This window comes from Pan paniscus, chromosome 6 (genome assembly GCF_029289425.2).
Source record: "Pan paniscus chromosome 6, NHGRI_mPanPan1-v2.0_pri, whole genome shotgun sequence".
In the NCBI taxonomy this organism is placed as follows: Eukaryota; Metazoa; Chordata; class Mammalia; order Primates; family Hominidae; genus Pan; species Pan paniscus.
In genome coordinates, this window is record NC_073255.2 from 118231868 (window position 1) to 118249421 (window position 17554).

The 17554-nt window shown below is 45.2% G+C and overlaps 2 protein-coding genes across 18 annotated transcripts in view; one reads left to right on the forward strand and one right to left on the reverse strand.

The window, feature by feature from the left end:
* Positions 1-2: 2 nt before the first annotated feature.
* LOC117981048 (putative postmeiotic segregation increased 2-like protein 1) lies at positions 3-17112 on the reverse strand. The gene is made up of 7 exons (XM_063606028.1): positions 16896-17112; positions 13512-13646; positions 11539-11625; positions 11258-11360; positions 9949-10132; positions 6815-6903; positions 3-2186 (listed from the first exon to the last, which is right to left on the reverse strand). The coding sequence occupies exons 1-7, from the start codon at positions 16963-16965 to the stop codon at positions 2090-2092; spliced, it is 765 nt and encodes a 254-aa protein (XP_063462098.1). The 5' UTR covers positions 16966-17112; the 3' UTR covers positions 3-2089.
* A 17-nt stretch (positions 17113-17129) lies between these two features.
* The window catches only part of LOC103782679 (paired immunoglobulin-like type 2 receptor beta), a 64353-nt gene continuing 63928 nt past the window's right edge, over positions 17130-17554 (forward strand). For 8 of the 17 annotated variants that reach the window (XM_034964577.4, XM_034964576.3, XM_057302726.2 and 5 more), the window contains exon 1: positions 17167-17397. The gene's annotated coding sequence lies outside the window, so the exon portion shown is untranslated. Of the gene's footprint in view, positions 17398-17554 lie in introns of all 17 variants that reach the window. The other 9 variants (XM_063606016.1, XM_057302727.2, XM_063606013.1 and 6 more) reach the window with 4 other exon arrangements.

The window sequence follows — 17554 nt, forward strand, 5'->3', positions numbered from 1 at the left end:
TATTTATTTATTTATTTATTTATATATTTATCAAGACAAGAGTGTTGCTGTGTCTCTCAGGCTGGAATGGAGGGGCCCAATCTTGGCTCACTGCAACCTCCGCCTCCTGGGTTCACACAATTCTTATGCTTCAGCCTCTTGAGTAGCTAGGACTAATGGGTGTGCCACCGCACCAGGCTGATTTTTGTATTTTTAGTATAGATGGGGTTTCTCTGTGTTGACCAGGCTGGTCTCAAACTCCTGGTCTCAAGCAATCCACCTGCTTCAGCCTTCCAAAGCGCTGGGATTACAGGCATGAGCCACCACGTCTGGCGTATTTTTTATATTTTTAATAGAGACGAGGGTCTTGCTATGTTGCCCAGGCCTGTCTCAAACTCCTGGCCTCAAGTGATCCTCCTGCTTCGGCCTCCCAGTGTGCTGGGATTCCAGGCATAAGCCACCACTCTTGGTCACCAGTTGGGTTTTTGTCTCCATCCTGAAGGAGTGGGAGACGCCCTTGATCAGGTCTCTGTCCAGCAGAGCCCTCCTGAGGAAGGCATGGCTCTCTGCAGGGTGGGTGCCAGTCCTGAGCTAGGGACGGTCCCTTACCTTCCTCTCTGGGAAGCTGACCTCAGCCGGAGGTCTCTCCTGGTGGTGCCCCTGAGCAGCAACCTGATTTCTGTCCTCAGCTATCTGGCCAATGACATGGAGGAGGACGACGAGGCCCCCAAACAAAACATCATCTACTTCCTGTACGAGGAGACCCGCTCTCATATACCCTTGCTCCATGAGCTTTGGTTCCAGTTATGCCGTTACATGAACCCGAGGGCCAGGAAGAACTGCTCTCAGATAGCCTTGTTCCGGAAGCATCGGTTCCACTTCTTCTGTTACATGCACTGCAGGGCTTGGGTTTCCCTGGAGGAGTTGGAAGAGGTGGGTGGGGCCTGGGGACGTGGAGGATGTGGGGAGGAATCGGGTGGGCTGGAGGCTGGATGAGGGGAGAGAGGGGTATCCTGGCGAGTCCCCGTCTTCTCAAAGCGCGTTTGTTTTTCCAGATCCAGGCTTATGACCCAGAGCACTGGGTGTGGGCGCGAGATCGCGCCCACCTTTCCTAGAGCTCCAGGGACCGTGGAGGCCTGAGGTCATCGGCCTGAGAGAAGGTACATCTGCATCCTCCGGGGTAAAGGCAGAATATTGGGGTCTATTTCGGAAATCCAAGGAACCCAATTGCTTGATCTGGCTTCAAGCCTGGGCAACGTGGCGAGATCCCCTCTCCACAAAAATACAAAAATTAGCCAGGCGATGTGGGAGGCATCTCTACTCCCAACTACTCAGGAGGCTGAGGCAGGAGGATCGCTGGAGCCTGGGAGGTCGGGGCTGCAGGGAGTCCTGATCCTGCCACTGCACTCCAGCCTGGGTGACAGAGTGAGACCCTGCCTCAAAAATAATCATAAATACTGAGTTCGGGGAGGTTCATTATGATTGATGCACTTGAGTTACCGATTTGGGTCGAGGGTTCAGTGAAGCTTTGGTTTACATCTTGTGCAGCTAACCATGTTGAGCACAGAGCATGAGACTTCGTCATGAGGAGGGAGGATTATGGATTAGACTTCTGGACTCGTGGTTCGTGATGTTGTCACATTAGAAACAGATCTAGCACGGTTACAAGTTTAGATCTGAAGTGACACAAAAGGCCCCAGCTGTGATGAAGTCCAAAGCCACATTCTCTGAGGGTGCCCTAGTCCCTGGGAAGACCCACCCAAAGTCCTTGCTATGAAGCAGATCACTGGGGCTGACCTTGGGTGTATTAAGTTTTGGAGTCAGGGTCACCAAAGTGTGAGTTTCACAGTTGAACACGATGGTTCAGAAGCAGGGTATAGAATGAAAGGCAAGAGATAAAATTGTACTTCTCAATTGCTCTGAACTCTAGCTAGACTTGACATGGGATGTGAATAACCTTCCTGTCTAGAGAGCTGCCTCCTTGAAGTGTGACATTGTCTCTCTCACTTCCAGAACACCGGACCCAGGGGAGATGTGGATTTTCAGCAGGAACTTTATTCCAATGCTAACGGCAGACATCAGGAAGGAGGAGAGGAACCATTTGTGCAGATCATCTAGAAGAACCTGGACCATTCTTGACAGAGCTGAATACAGTGATCACGTTGTCCTCCAAGGAGCAGGGGTGGGGTGGGGTACTTCTAGGAGTCCTTGGAGAAAAGTAAGAAACCAGGAGTGTTTCCAGTTCCACCCTTTCCTGTGGCACCACCTCCCTTTTTATATTGCTGAATGCCAACCTCCCTGGGGCGGAACCTGGAGGTCTTGTTTCTTATGGACTTGGTTGCCACAGTCCAGGAGCATTTGAAGGCACAGTGCAGGGGCTCAGATTGGCACAGAATTCTTTGTGAAATATGAGTGCCACAGACTGTAACAGATAGCTTCATGCACACTACGCATTTTATTGGTTTGTTTGGAAAATGTTGGCCATTGAATTATTAATAGGTTTATTTCAAATAGTTTGGAAATTGTTGTACTTTTGAAAACATGCTGTTCCTGTAGAGTTTTTTGATGAGAGTTATAGTTGTTATATATACATAAAGATAATTTTCTTTTCATTTTTAAGTGAGAATTCTTTTTATCCTAAATCTTTTATTATCTTTAAATTTTTTTCTGTATTATTATATGTGCTCCTGAAGCGAGCACTCTTTTTATCTGTGATACTTCCATAATAATCTCTTCTATTTATAGCTATTGGTAGTTCCCCACCAGAAAAAAACATAATTCTGGTGATAGAAATTTTTATTTGCTGTTTAGGTTTGTGACTGAATTGTGAGAATTCAGTTGTGATTTTTAACATGTCTCAGATATATATACTAACACGTCTAATATATACTATCTATTTTATTGGTTTATTTTGAAAAACATGGGTATAGAATTATTTAAATATTATTTTATTTATTGAAATATTTATTAAATATATTTATTTATTTAAATATTATTATTACTTTAAATATTATTTTAAATATTTTGGAAATACTGGTATTTTTGAATAGATGCTGTTTCTATAAAGCTGTGTAATGGGTGTTATAACTGTTATATACACATACATACAATTTTGTTTTCCTTTTTAAGAGAGGATTCTTTTCATCCTAAATCTTTTACCTTTCAATCTTTGTATCTATTATTACACGTGCTGCTGAAGGGAGCATGGTTTTTATCTATGATACTTAGTTAACATATATATTACATTTATAGCTATGTGGTAGTTCCCCTAAATTCTTGTAAAAATAAATTTTTATTTGATATTTAGTGTATGTTTGAAATGTGAGAATTCAGATGGAATTTTTTATCTTGTTTTGGCATGTTTGTATGTTACTTTAAAGAGGATGTGCGTTCTAAAGGAGGACATGAGCTGTGTGTTTTCAAGAGAACAGTGCAGTGCATCTCTTGGGGAAACATAATAAAGATGAACTTTTCTCACCTTCACAGTGAGTGTGATCATATTGTGGTCTGGATTGATTATTTGCTGTCAAGTGACATTTTTCTTTAATGGGGTTGTGGTTATTTGAACATATTTATTAGCTTTGGAAGATAATCCTGTGCTGTTTTTTATGTAGAAAAAAACATAAGGCTGGGTGCAGTGCTCACACCTACAATCCCAGCAGTTTTGGAGGTCATGGCGGGAGGATCACTTGAAGCCTATTTTTAATTTTTATTTTTTAAAGAAAAACAACAGAAGAGAAGGCTGATCCCAAGCTACAGGGTTTTGTTTGTTTGTTTGTTTGTTTGTTTTGGAGACAGTCTCGCTCTGTCTCCCAGGCTAGAGTGCAGTGGCACAACCTCGGCTCCCTGCAACTTTCACCTCCGCGTTCAAGCAAATTCTCCTGCCTCAGCCTCCCAAGTAGCTGGGACTACAGGCACCCGCCTGTACGTCTGACTAACTTTTGTAAAAATAGTAGAGACAAGGTTTCACCATGTTGGCCAGGCTGGTCTCAAACTCCTGACCTCAAGTGATCCACCCGCCTCAGTCTCCCAAAGTGCTGGGATTATAGGCATGAGCTACTGTGCCCAGACCCCAGGCTAGAGTTTTAAAGCAGGAAATGAGAGAAAGATACTGAGAGAGGAAAACCAGGTGGTAAGAAAACTCTAAAGGTGGCTGGGCGTGGTGGCTCACGCCTGTGATCCCAGCAGGAGTTCGAGACCAGGCAGAAGAATCACTAGCAGAGAATATGTCTCCCCAACCCCTCAAAAAAAAAAAAAAAAGTCCAGGCGCGGTGGCTCAGGACTGTAATCCCAGCACTTTGGGAGGCTGAGGTGGGCGGATCATGAGGTCAGGAGATCAAGACCATCCTGGCTAATACGGTGAAACCCCATCTCTGCTAAAAATACAAAAAATTAGCTGGGCGCGGTGGCAGGCGCCTGTAGTCCCAGCTACTCCGGAGGCTGAGGCAGGAGAATGGTGTGAACCCAGGAGGCGGAGCCTGCATTGAGCCGAGATCGCGCCACTGCACTCCAGCCTGGGTGAAAGAGCGAGACTCTATCACAAAAAAAAAAAAAAGAAAGAAAGAAAAAAAGAAAGTTCCTGCAACAGTTCAAGCTGTGAAAGACAGGCACTCTGCCATGCAATTCTTTGTGATTTTTCTTTTTTATTTTTGGAGTCGGGGTCTTGTGCTGTCACCCAGACTGGGGTGCAGTGGTGCGGTCATAGCTCACTGCGGGCTCAGACTCAAGCTCAAGCGATCTTCTTATCTTGCCTTTCTAATTGCTGGGATTATAAGCATGAGCCACTGCACCTGGCCTGTGTGACGTAATTCTGATGTCAACTCCCTGATGTTACATCAAATGCCACAGGTTAAGGCCACCAGCCCCCGCTAGGCTGCCCTCGCTTCAGATGCAGCTGCAAGCTTGGGTGTCCACAGACCGCATGTACTTCTCACCAACTGGCTGCAAATTTGGAGGTTCCCACCACGTCCTCAGGTTTGATAATTCACTATAACAACCCACAGAACTCTGAAAAGCATGATACTTTCTCTTTCTTTATTTGAGACAGAGTCTTGCTGTCACCCAGGCTGGAGTGCAGTGGCCACCATGCTTGGCTAATTTTAGTATTTGTATTAGAGACAGGGTTTCGCCATGTTGGCCAGGCTGGTCTTGAACTCCTGACCTCAGGTGATCCGCCCACCTTGGCCTCCCAAAGTGCTGGGATTACAGGCATAGCCACTGTGCCTGGCTGACTTCTAGAGTTTCAATAACAGAGATGTGGTTCAAGAAGAAAAGGGAGACATGTTTTGTAGACAGCAGGAGCTTCATGAAAAGAAGCCAATGAAGGGCAGGATGTGTAGCTGTCTACCTACAGGAAACCAGCCAGGAGCCTCCCCACAGGGACTTCAGCACAGACGGCTGGGAAAATCTGCATTAACCTGAGCTCTGGACCTAAGAGAGGACAAGGCCTTGACTGTTTCTACAGACTCACAAGACGCAATCTCTGCAGTCCATGCCCGTGGTGTGATCTGGGAAACAGGGGGCCTTCTAAATGCCAACAGCAAGGAAATCAAATGTGCAACAGACAGAAATACCGGCATTGACACGGGCCATGGAAAGGCCTAAACAGATGACTGCAGTCCACTGCCAAGGTCATCAAAGGGGTGACTCTGAAATAATAAATTTCAGACGCCATGGCCCAAATAGCTGCACGAGGTGGGGAAGTCCTATGGCCCAAATAGCTGCACGAGGTGGGGAAGTCCTCCACATGCCTCTGCTTCCTTCAGTACCTCTTCATGAAATAAGCTGAGGTACTTCCCTGGGGAATTTCCTTTCTCTTTCTTTCTTTTGAGACAGAGTCTTGCTCTGTCGCCCAGGCTAGGGTGCAGTGGCGCGATCTCGGCTCACTGCAACCTCTCCCTCCCGGGTTTTGGCAATTCTTCTGTCTCAGACTTCTGAGTAGCTGAGATTACAGGTGTGTGCCACCATGCCCAGCTAATATTTGTATTTTTACTCGAGACAGGGTTTCACCATCTAGGCCAGGCTGGTCTTGAACTCCTGACCTCATGATCCACCCGTCTTGGCCTCCCAAAGTCCTGGGATTACAGGCACGAGCCACCACACCCAGACTTCTTTTTTTATTTTTTGAGATGAAGTTTCGCTCTTGTTGCCCAGGCTGGAGTGCAATGGCGAGATCTCAGCTCACTGCCACCTCCTCCTCCCAGGTTCAAGTGATTATCCTGCCTCAGCCTCCCGAGTAGCTGGGATTACAGGCACCCAACACCAAACCCAGCTAACTTTTTGTATTTTTAGTAGAGATGGAATGTCACCATGTTGGCCAGGATGTCGTCTTGAACCCCTGACCTCTAATGATCTACCCGAATTGGTCTCCCAAAATGCTGGGATTACAGGCGTGAGCCACTGTGCCCAGCCCCTCCCATACCTCTTTTGGCCAAGGCAGTACAATTCAGAGAATCTTGCCAGGGAAGACTGGTAAATGGACATCAACATGATGCCTATGGCTCCTGGTGGATTTAGATACCTCCTGGTGCTTACTGATACCTTTACCAGTTACATGGGGGCTTTTCCATGCCAGACTGAAAATGCTGGAGATCACTGATCAACCTTCAACTATTTACTAGCAGAACACTGAGGGGACTCTGCAGTCACCAATATCTCCTATTGCACTTGGATAAACACCTCCCGGGAAATAGAGATGAATAGAAAGGAAATAGTTAAACAAGCAGAATGGCTACATTCCTTCAACCAGAAGGGTCCATTAGTCTGTTTTCACACTGCTATAAAGAACTACTGGAAACTGGGGAATTTATGAAGAAAAGAGGTTTAATTGACTCACAGTTCTGCAGGCTGTACAGGAAGCATGGCTGGGGAGGCCTCAAGAAACTGACAATCACGGCAGAAGGCGAAGGGGAAGCAGGCACGTTTCTGGCCATGGTGGAGCAGGAGAGACAGAGAGAGTGAAGTGGGAGGGCTGCACGCTTCTAAACAACCAGATCCCATGAGCGCTCACTCACTATCACGAGAACAGCAAGGGGGACGTCAGCCGCCATGAGCCAATCACCTCCCACCAGGTCCCTCCCTCAACACTGGGAATTGCAATTTGACATGAGATTTGGTTGGGGATACAGAGCTGAACCATATCAAGGGTAGTTCAACCACTGAGATTGATTGATTGAGATGGAGTCCTGCTCTGTTACCTAGGCTGGAGTGCAGTGGCACGATCTCGGCTCACTGCAACCTCCGCCTCCCAGGTTCAAGCAATTCTCCTGCCTCAGCCTCCCTAGTAGCTGGGACTACAGCACACGCCACCACACCTGGCTAATTTTTGTATTTTCAGTAGAGACGGGGTTTCACCATGTTTGCCCGGCTGGTCTTGAACTCCTGACCTCGTGATCACCCTGCCTCGGCTCTTCTTTTGCTGGAATCACAGGCGTGAGCCACCGCACCTGGACAACCACTGAGATTTAGAAGGCAGTCGAGTCCACTATACCACACCTCACCTGGTTTCTTCCTCTGTTGGGGCCCCTCGTGGCCACTGTTCTGTTACTTTTTGGTCCTATTTATTTAAATGGATGGTGAGCTGTTTGTCCTCCAGGATCCAACACTTCCACCTTCAGCCTGTCGTACAACAATACCAGCCTTTCAAGCTACTCCGGGTGACCCCAGAACTCATCTGAACTCAGAAGCCCAAGAGTTTCATTCCTCTCACTTTAGGGGACTAAGTGCCCCTGGTCAGCATGAAGTCGATACAGAAGCATGACCTCCATCCCTAATCCCTCAAGAATGAGGAGTGGAAGGTGTTGGCAGGAGGGTGGGACGCGGTTTGTAAATCTGTAACTGCATCAGACCAAATCTACTTCAACTTTTTTTTTTTTTGATGGAGTTTCACTCTTGTCACCCAGGCTGGAGTGCAATGGCACGATCTCAGCTCACTGCAACCTCCACGTCCTAGGTTCAAGCATTCTGCTGCCTCAGCCTCTGGGGTAGCTGGGATTACAAGGGTGCGCCACCACGCCTGGCTAATATTTATATTTTTAGTAGAGACGGGGTTTCACCATTTTGGCCAGGCTGGTCTTGAACTCCTTGACCTCAGGTGATCCACCTGCCTTGGCCTCCCAAAGTGCTGGGATTACAGGCGTGAGTCACCGCACCCGAATCAGTTCAACTTTTATGTAATGAAGTTGTCAGTTGTTTTTCAATTGCCATCGACCCGCAGGTTGAAGGTCATGTACCCTGTGCATGCCCAGGTTAACCAAGCTTGCCACCGTGGAGTGGAACCTAAGAGCTCAGCCTGAAGAGCTCGGACCGGTTTAAGAACCAGACAACCCCAAGGCAGGAGCCAGGATCCAATCAGATTGAGTTTTGGTGTCACCCCATGGCAGGATCCAGTCAGATCACACCTCCCAGCATTACTTTATTGCAAGATCCAATCAAATCACACCTCATTACCCTATGCTTATAAAACCTGACATAGCCCCCAGCTGTGTAAGGGAGATTTGAGTACTTCCTCCTGTGTTCTTGCTGGCTGACTTACAAAAAAGCTTTAAAAAAAAAAAGCCGGGCGTGGTGGCTCACGCCTGAAATCCCAGCACTTTGGGAGGCTGAGGTGGGCAGATCACTTGAGGTCAGGGGTACAAGACCAGCCTGGCCAACATGGTGAAACCCCATCTCTACTAAAAATACAAAAATTAGCTGGGTGTGGTGACACACACCTATAATCCCAGCTACTTGGGAGGCTGAGGTAGGAGAATCACTTGAACCCAGGAGGCGGAGGTTGCAGTGAGCCAAGATCACACCACTGCACTCCAGCCTGGGCGACAGAGTGAGAAGACTCCGTCTAAAAAAAAAAAAGTTAAAATTAGCACCGAATGCTTTACAAGTAAAAAAAGTTTTTAGCTGCATATGTTTAAGTAACTTTTTAGATTATAAGAAATACGCATGCAAAATGGAAAGACACAAAGAAGAGAGCAAAAAGTGCATGAGATCTCACATCCAAGGATAACCGCTGAGAACATGGAAGTGCTGACTCTTCAGTCTTTATACTATACACATTTAGGCCTGTTTTGTTTTTATAAAACTGTAATCATATAATACAGTTTTATAGTCTGCTTTTTAAACACAACAATTATATAACATTTAGCTGTTTCATTTGCATTCAAATTCATAAGGGTTCCAGTAACTCATTTATCAGAAAACCAAAAGAAATATTCTCATAAAAATATAAGTACATAAGGTCAGGCATGGTGGCTCACGCCTGTAATCCCAGCACTTTGAGAGGCCGAGGTGGGCGGATCACCTGAGGGCAGGAATTCGAGACCAGCCTGGCCAGCCTGGACAACATGGTGGAACCCCGTCTCCACTGAAAATACAAAAATTAGCTGGGCGTGGTGGCGCGCGCCTGTAATGGTAGCTACTCAGAAGGCTGAAGCAGGAGAATCGCTTGAACTTGGCAGGTGGAGGTTGCAGTGAACTGAGATCGCGCCACTGCACTGCAGCCAGGGCGCCAAAGTGAGACTCCATCTCAAAAAAAGATAAAAATAAAAAATAAAAAAAATGTATATATATGTATATATATTTTTCCAGAAAGGGTCTTACTCTGTCTCACAGTCTGAAGCGTAGTGACGCAATCATAGCTCACTGCAGTCTCAAGTTCCTGGGCTCAGGTGATCCTCCCACTTCAGCCTCCCAAGTAGCTGGAACTACAGGTGCATGCCACCATGCCCAGTCAATTTTTTTTTTAATTTTTCATAGAGACAGAGTCTCACTATGTTTCCCAGTCCTAATAAACATTATGTGATAAAAAGAAAAAAGTAAATCATCCTGAAGTTAAGTCTTTAATGAGAAATGCAAATAAAGCATTTCTCAATAAATTAGGGGAAGAGAATCAACTGAAGAATAAACATCTTTAGTAAATCTTTTGCTCATGTGCATTAACCAATACTCTTGAAAACCAGGATTAATTTACTGTACCTTCTTAATATTCCTTTGAAATTCTTTATGGCGCACAGGTAGCGTAGAAAATAACTGCTTCACGCTGACTGTCATCCCTCTGGGGTGGGGGTAGGGGGTTTTCTGGATGATTTTCCCATTGTGATCAAACACCAGTCGAGTCCCAACCTTCGCCGATACGTGGCAGGTAGAAATGGTGACATCACTGTGAGAGAATACCAGGCATGGTGTGTTCAGTGAGAGATCCGTGATGTTGGGCACTGACTACTCTTTTCTTCACTTGCTTTTCTCTCAAAACTTTCTTAAAAAGCTGATGATCCCTCTGAGATAACCGAGATCTAAACGGTTGAGGAGTCATCATAAAATCTAAGGTTTGGCATCTAAAAGACAGTGAGACAGAGAGCACTAAACACGCTTTGTTTTGATAAAAACTTTGACTTCGTTTTTCAGGTTGAATTGCAAAACCATAAATGATCTCAAGATTTATTGATTCTCAGAGATTTGTTTTGTTATTACTCTTCAAACAAAATTTTTTAAAAGAATTTTTTTAAAGAATTTTTTAAATTTTTTAAAAAAATTTTTAAAGAATCCAAAAGATATTATAATTAAAATGTATATGTAGGGCAGGGTGCGGTGGCTCGTGCCTGTAATTCCAGCACTTTGGGAGGCCAAGGAGGGCAGATCACTTGAGGCCTGGAATTCCAGACCAGCCTGGGCAACATGGCAAAACCCCATCTCTACTAAAAATACAAAAATTAGCCAGGAGTGGTGGTGCACGCTATAGTCACAGCTCTTCAGGAGGCTGAGGCACAAGAATCACTTGAACCTGGGAGGCAGAGATTGCAGTGAGCTGAGACTGTGCCACTGCACTCCAGCCTGGGTGACAGTGTGCGACTCTAAAAAATATATATATGTATGTATGTATATATATATATATGTGTGTGTGCGTGTGTGTGTGCATGTAATTATTTATAAAAATTTAGTATCTGTGCTATAATTAAATAGTGCTTTGGTGAAGTGTTTCCCTAAAAATTGATAATGAAAACCAATGGTAACTATCATTTATTACCTATATGTTATGTTCAATTTGAGAAGTTACTGTTTTAATAAGGGTAACCAATTTTTTTAACAATACTATTTGCTTCATTTCATTCATTTATTGCTCACATTTCAGAAGTACTAGGACTTAGATTGGCAGTGAGACAAAACAGAATTCAGAAGCTAGAAGCTGAGATATTGAGACAGAAAATTGTAAATAATAATGATTCCAATTAATTTTCAGAGAAGTTTTTCTAAGGGGTCAAGTGAATGGATAAAAATATTTTATCACCTCAGTGCACAAAGTGAGCTCAGAGCTTCCCCCCGAAAGCCAAAAGTTTCAACCTGAGTTAGGTCGGCAAACTCTTGAATCTTAGATGTGTGATGTTTCAGAGCTGAAAGAGACTGTAAAGTAAGGAATAAGATATCTCAAGTGCTATAACAACAAATATACATGATATCTAGTAACTGGCTTTAAAAAACTGTTTTTGTGTTTCCCAAGACAGTGTTACTCAAAATTCTAAGACATGTGGCCCAATTATTTTATAATAGGATTAGAAAAAGTTAACTTACTTAAGCCTTCGACGTTTTCTTCTTCTACCCCACATCCATTGCCTGAAACTTCAATGAGATCCACTCCATAGTCCTTAAGCTTTAGATCTAGAAAGTTTAAAATATTTATATATTTATTAAAAATGGACCCACGCTATCAGTTTTTATATTGATATTATTTATAACGTGCAAATTTAAGTGTCGTAACTATACCTTTAGTTAAACATACTAGTGTCATTTTGTATATTTCATTTTTATAAAGTTCTTTCTGGCCATTTACTAGCCCAGATTAAATAGTTTAGCATTTTCTTTCTTTCCTCTTTTTTTTTTTTTTTTCCTTACACTAGTCAAGTGAAGCAGTTGGAGTGGAGAAGGAACAAAAAAATCTGTAACTGGTTGTGATCAATTAGTTGTAAAGACCGTTGCACTTTGACCAGCCTTTTCCTTTGAAAGAAATAATTTTAACATACCCAGTAAGGAGAACGGGGGCCAGGTGCGGTGGTTCATGCCTGTAATACCAGCACTTTGGGAGACCAAAGCGAGCGGATCACCTGAGGTCAGTAGTTCGAGACCAGCCTGACCAACATAGAGAAACTCTATCTCTACTAAAAATACAAAATTAGCCAGGTGTGGTGGTGCATGCCTGTAATCCCAGCTACTGGTGAGGCTGAGGCAGGAGAATCGCTTGAACCTGGGAGGCGGAGGTTGCAGTGAGTTGAGATCGTGCCATTGCACCGCAGCCTCGGCAACAAGAGCAAAACTCCATCTCAAAAAAAAGAAAAAAAAGAAAAAAAAACAACGTAATCAGACTTCCTAGATTCTATTTTATTAGCTTTATAATCTCAAAAAAAGGAAATTTACTGTCCCTTAATTTCCTCAACTGTAAAATGGAGGTAATAAGTTCTATCTCATAAAGTTATTTGGCAGATTAATAATTTTTTGTTTTTTTATTTTGTCATTTTCTTTTTTTTCTTTCCTTTTTTTTTTTTTTTTAATTTTTTGAGATTGACTTTTGCTCTTGTCACCCAGGCTGGAATGCAGTGGCACAATCGATCTTGGCTCACTGCAACCTCCACCTCCCAGGTTTAAGCAATTCTCCTCCCTCAGCCTTCTGAGGAGCTGAGATTACAGCCATGCACCATCACATCTGGCTAATTTTTGTATTTTTAGTAGAGACAGGGTTTTACCACATTGGTTAGGCTGGTCTTGAACTCCTGACCTCAAAGCATCAGCCCCCCTCAGCCTCCCAAAGTGCTGGGATTACAGATGTGAGCCACTACTCCAGGATTTATTTTATTTTATTTTATTTTATTGTTTTGAGATGGAGTCTTGCTCTGTCCCCAGCCTGCCGTGCAGTGGCACAATCTCGGTTCACTGCAACCTCCACCTCCCAGGTTTAAACAATTCTCATTCCTGAGCCTCCCCAGTAGCTGGGATTACAGGCTTCTGCCGCCAGGTCTGGCTAATTTTTGTATTTTTAGTAGAGACAGAGTTTCACCATTTTGGACAGGCTGGTCTCGAATTCCTGACCTCAGGTATCCACCCGCCTTGGCCTCCCAAAGTGCTGGGATTACAGGCGTGAGCCACCACACTCGGCCTACTTTATTTTTTAATAGAGACGAGGTCTCACCATGTTGGCCAGGTTGGTCTTGAACTCTTGGCTTCAAGCAATCCCCCCACCTCAGCCTCTCAAAGGGCTAGGATTACAGGCGTGAAACACCACGCCCAGCTATTCTGCAAATTAAATGAGATATTTCTGTGCAATTCTTAGCATAACACCTGCCTGGCGCACCATAAGAACACAATAAAAGCTGTTGTTATTATTATTACTACCTAGCTAAGTACTAGGCACATAATAGGTGCTAACTTTAACTTAAAAATAATAATTTATTACTACATCAACACTTGATAGTCTTATTTCAATAACAAATGTTTCTTGACTACAACAACATTCACTGATCATTTCTTGTGGCTTAAAACTCTCCCAAACTTACCAATATTAGTGGCACCAGCATCCAGACTGTTTTCTACTAACTCCTTCACCGCAGTGCTTAGACTCAGTACCACCGGCCCAGAGCAAATCTGAAGGACTGATTTCCGATCAATAGGTTTGATGGCCTTAGCAGGTTCTGTACTAAAGAAATGTTACAAGAAACAAAGCAAGTATTCAGCTATATATTTTCATCCTGATTTTAACTGTGGGAAATGACTCAACACTGCAAATAGTTTATGGGTCTAAACTATTCATTTATTATATTAACAAATACATTTATTATATCCAGAAATGGAAACATTGTTTTACAATCCTTAAACAAGTACCCAAAATACTTCTGGATAGACACTTCAAATTCAACAGATCCTTACTATCTAGTATCCACATGGAGAAAACATACATTGTATCTCTCAAATTACCAAAATCTTTGGCAATAATGGTGTCTTCTTTCTTGAAAACTGAAAGCATGGCCGGTGTGGTGGCTCATGCCTGTAATCCCAGCAATTTGGGACACAGAGGCAGGCAGATCACTTGAGATCAGGAGTTTGAGACCAGCCTGGCCAACATCGTGAAACCCTGTCTCTACCAAAAATATAAAAAATTAGCCAGGCATGGTGGTGGGCGCCTGTAATGCCAGCTACTTGGGAGGCTGGGGCAGGAGAATCGCTTAAACCTGGGAGGCAGAGGTTGCAGTGAGCTGAGATTGCAGCATTGCACCCCAGGCTGGGCAATGAGCAAAAAAAAAAGTAAAAGCAACATAATTTCCCACATAATTAGAAAAACCAACAGTATGCTGGGAAATACACAATGTTTAAGTCAAAATCATCTCAGAAATAGGATACCAGTTATATAACTATTCCTTATACACAGTTGCCTTTGATACCCTACTCCAAATTGAAGCTGCCAGCTGCTGTCTTAGCAAAGACCCTCAAAGTTCTTGCTGTACTTGCTTTAAGAGTTTTTTTTTTGTTTGTTTTTTTGAGACGGAGTCTTGCTCTGTCGCCCTGTCGCCCAGGCTGGAGTGCAGTGGCACGATCTTGGCTCACTGCAAGCTCTGCCTCCCGGGTTCACGCCATTCTCCTGCCTCAGCCTCCTGAGTGGCTGGGACTACAGGCGCCCACCACCATGCCCAGCTAATTTTTTGTATTTTTAGTAGAGACAGGGTTTCACCGTTTTAGCCAGGATGGTCTCGATCTCCTGACTTCGTGATCCGCCCACCTCAGCCTCCCAAAGTGCTGGGATTACAGCCGTGAGCCACCACGCCCGGCCCGCTTTAAGAGTTTTATAACGGTTTCATTTCCCCTTATTCCCTGCTCCAACCCATCCTCCACTCTATCACCAGAGCTATTTTTGAAATCACGAATCTGGTCAAATAAATTTTCTGCTTGAAAAATTACTAGTGCCCCACTTCCTACTATATGAAACTTAAAATCTAGTCATCACTGGGCCCCAAACTACCTTCTTTTCAGAATCTCTCTAATCCTTTCCCTTCATCAAGTCCCCTACATTATTATTATTATTATTATTATTATTTGAGACAGAGTCTCACCCTGTCACCTGGGCTAGAGTGCAATGGCATGATCTCGGCTCACTGCAACCTCCACCTCCCAAGTTCAAGTGATTCTCCTGTCTCAGCCTCCCAAGTTGCTGGGATTATAGGCACCCACCGTTACACTCAGCTAATTTTTGTGTTTTTAGTAGAGATGGGGTTTCACCATGTTGGCCAGGCTGGTTTCTAACTCCTGACCTCAGGTGATCTGCCCGCCTTGGCCTTCCAAAGCACTAGGATTACAGGTGTGAGCCACCGCAACTGGCCGTCCCCTATATTGCAGCACAGTGAACAACTGTTTCCTGAACATCACAAGCTCTTTTAGACACTACAGTGTATAAGCAGGTCTCTGTCTAAACTGCTCTCCTCTTGCTCCTCTGCCCAACCAATGTCTGCTCATCCAAAGAATGTATCCCGTGTGTTCATTAACTTAGCAAGTTCCAGTAAACAGTTTAATTGATCACTCGTTAAGAGAAGGCAGGAAACCTCCATGAAAAGAGAAATCAGTGGGTATTTCCTGCAGCATTTAACACATTGTAGGCCTTACATAAACCCTTGTGAAATAAACAAACCTCTTTACTCTTCATTCTATGTTGCTAAGAATCTCACCAAAGTCTGTCTACCATGTGAAACTGCAGATGACCTCACAGAAAATGGAAAGAAGTATCTCTAAAAATAAGTTTATTTGGCAACACACTACAGGCTACAGGTCCAGTTCTGATTTTTTTTTTTTTTTTTTTGAGATGGAGTCTTGCTGTGTCACCCAGGCTAGACTGCAGTGGTGCAATCTCAGCTCACTGCAACCTCTGTCTCCTGGGTTCCAGCGATTCTCCTGCCTCAGCCTCCCAAGTAGCTAGGATTACAGGCGCCTGCCACCACGCCCAGCTAATTTTTGTATTTTTAGTAGAAATGGGATTTCACCATGTTGGCCAGGCTGGTCGTGAACTCCTGACCTCATGATCCACTTGCCTTGGCCTCTCAAAGTGATGGGATTATAGGTGTGAGCCACCGCACCTGGTCCACTTCAGATATTTAGATACAGACGGCAAATTTATTTAAATGTCTCAATACATTTAAATGTAGTTACCTAAATATATCTAATATATTTAAATGCAGAGAGCAAATTTGCGTTTACAAATCTGACATGGAATTCAACTGTGCTAGCCAAGATTCGGTGTAGCTTACTAGCCAGAAATCACATACCCTAACAGGTAAAAATGCATTGCATTTTTTAAAACTGCGCAGCTATGCAAATTAGGATGTGTCTGGACGCTCTACTGTCCCCAAAATGACCTCAATTTTTTTTTAAAGGCCAGGCACAGTGCATTACGCCTGTAATTCCAGCGCTTTGGGGGGGCCAAGGCGGGCGGACTGCTTGAGCTCCGGAGTTCCAGACCAGCTTGGGCAACATAGCTAAATCCCCGTCTCTACAAAAAAATAAAGTAAAAATTAAAAATAAAATAATATAAAAATAAAAATAAAAGGGGAGAGAGAACAGGTAGAAAGGAAATGCATTCAGTCTATGGGGATTTCACGTTCCGGCTTCAAGTCCACGGCCCTGTGATGGGATGTGGGCAGGGCCTGAGACAGGCCGAACCCAACTCTTCACAGGGCCGAATTCTTTGCCCGCAGCCCAGCACCCCGAAGGAGCTTGCCTCGGCTTCAAGGCGCACCTAATGGGCACCGGATCGCTGGGGCGCTGAGGATGCCGCTCCGGGGCCTCCACGAGGCGGCCTCGCCACGCGCCTCGGCCATGTTCCCCCCATTTCCAGGGAGGTTGGACGCCGCGGTTCTCAAAGACGGCGCGCGAGAGGGGCGACCGCGAGCCCAGCTCACCTCGAGCTCTCAGCTCGCTCCAAGGATGCAACACCGGGTCCGCCTCGGGGACTGGGAAAGTTCCCTCCATGGCTCCCACAGGCGCCCCGCCTCCTGGGCTCCCAACGGCTGCTTTCGACGTTGTGCTCCACCCTTTCCGGGCGGGGCGGAAAAAATACTTCCCGTCTCTCCTTTCCGCCTAGTGGCTCTGTCAAAGGTCGAGTCAGTGACGTCAAAGAGCCTGGACCAATCAGAGCACACCGGACTGCGTTTTTTTTCCGAACGCCGGCAGCAGGGTCAGAAGGGAGGTGGTCGCCCTCCGTCGTGGCCTGGCGTGGATTCCGAGCGTTGGTGTCTGGCGGTTTCCGACCGTTGGTGTCTGGCACGCGCCACCCCGATGTACCAGGTAAAGCCCTATCACGGGGTCGGCGCCCCTCTCCGTGTGGAGCCCACCTGCATGTACTGGCTGCCCAACAGGCACGGCAGGAGCGGCGGCCCAGCACTCGGCACTGGCCACTTGCAGGTAGGAGCGCGGGGCCCCCCGCCCACTGCGCACGCGCGGCGGCCGGGTGCTGGCCCGGGTGCCCCTAGGCCGGATAGAGTGCGTCCCAACCGATTCGCGGCGCCACCCCGGCATCTGTGCCGGCCGGCCAGGGGCTCACCCAGATTTTTATGTTTTA

Coding starts and splice junctions, on each gene's coding strand:
- LOC117981048 (XM_063606028.1), bottom strand. CDS start 16,965: ATGGAGGGAACTTTCCCAGTCCCCGAGGCGGACCCGGTGTTGCATCCT. Junction 11,361..11,538: donor AGAAAACGTCGAAGGCTTAA/GTAAGTTAACTT, acceptor AGTCTCTTTCAG/CTCTGAAACATCACACATCT. Junction 10,133..11,257: donor AGCTCACTTTGTGCACTGAG/GTGATAAAATAT, acceptor ATTCTCTCACAG/TGATGTCACCATTTCTACCT.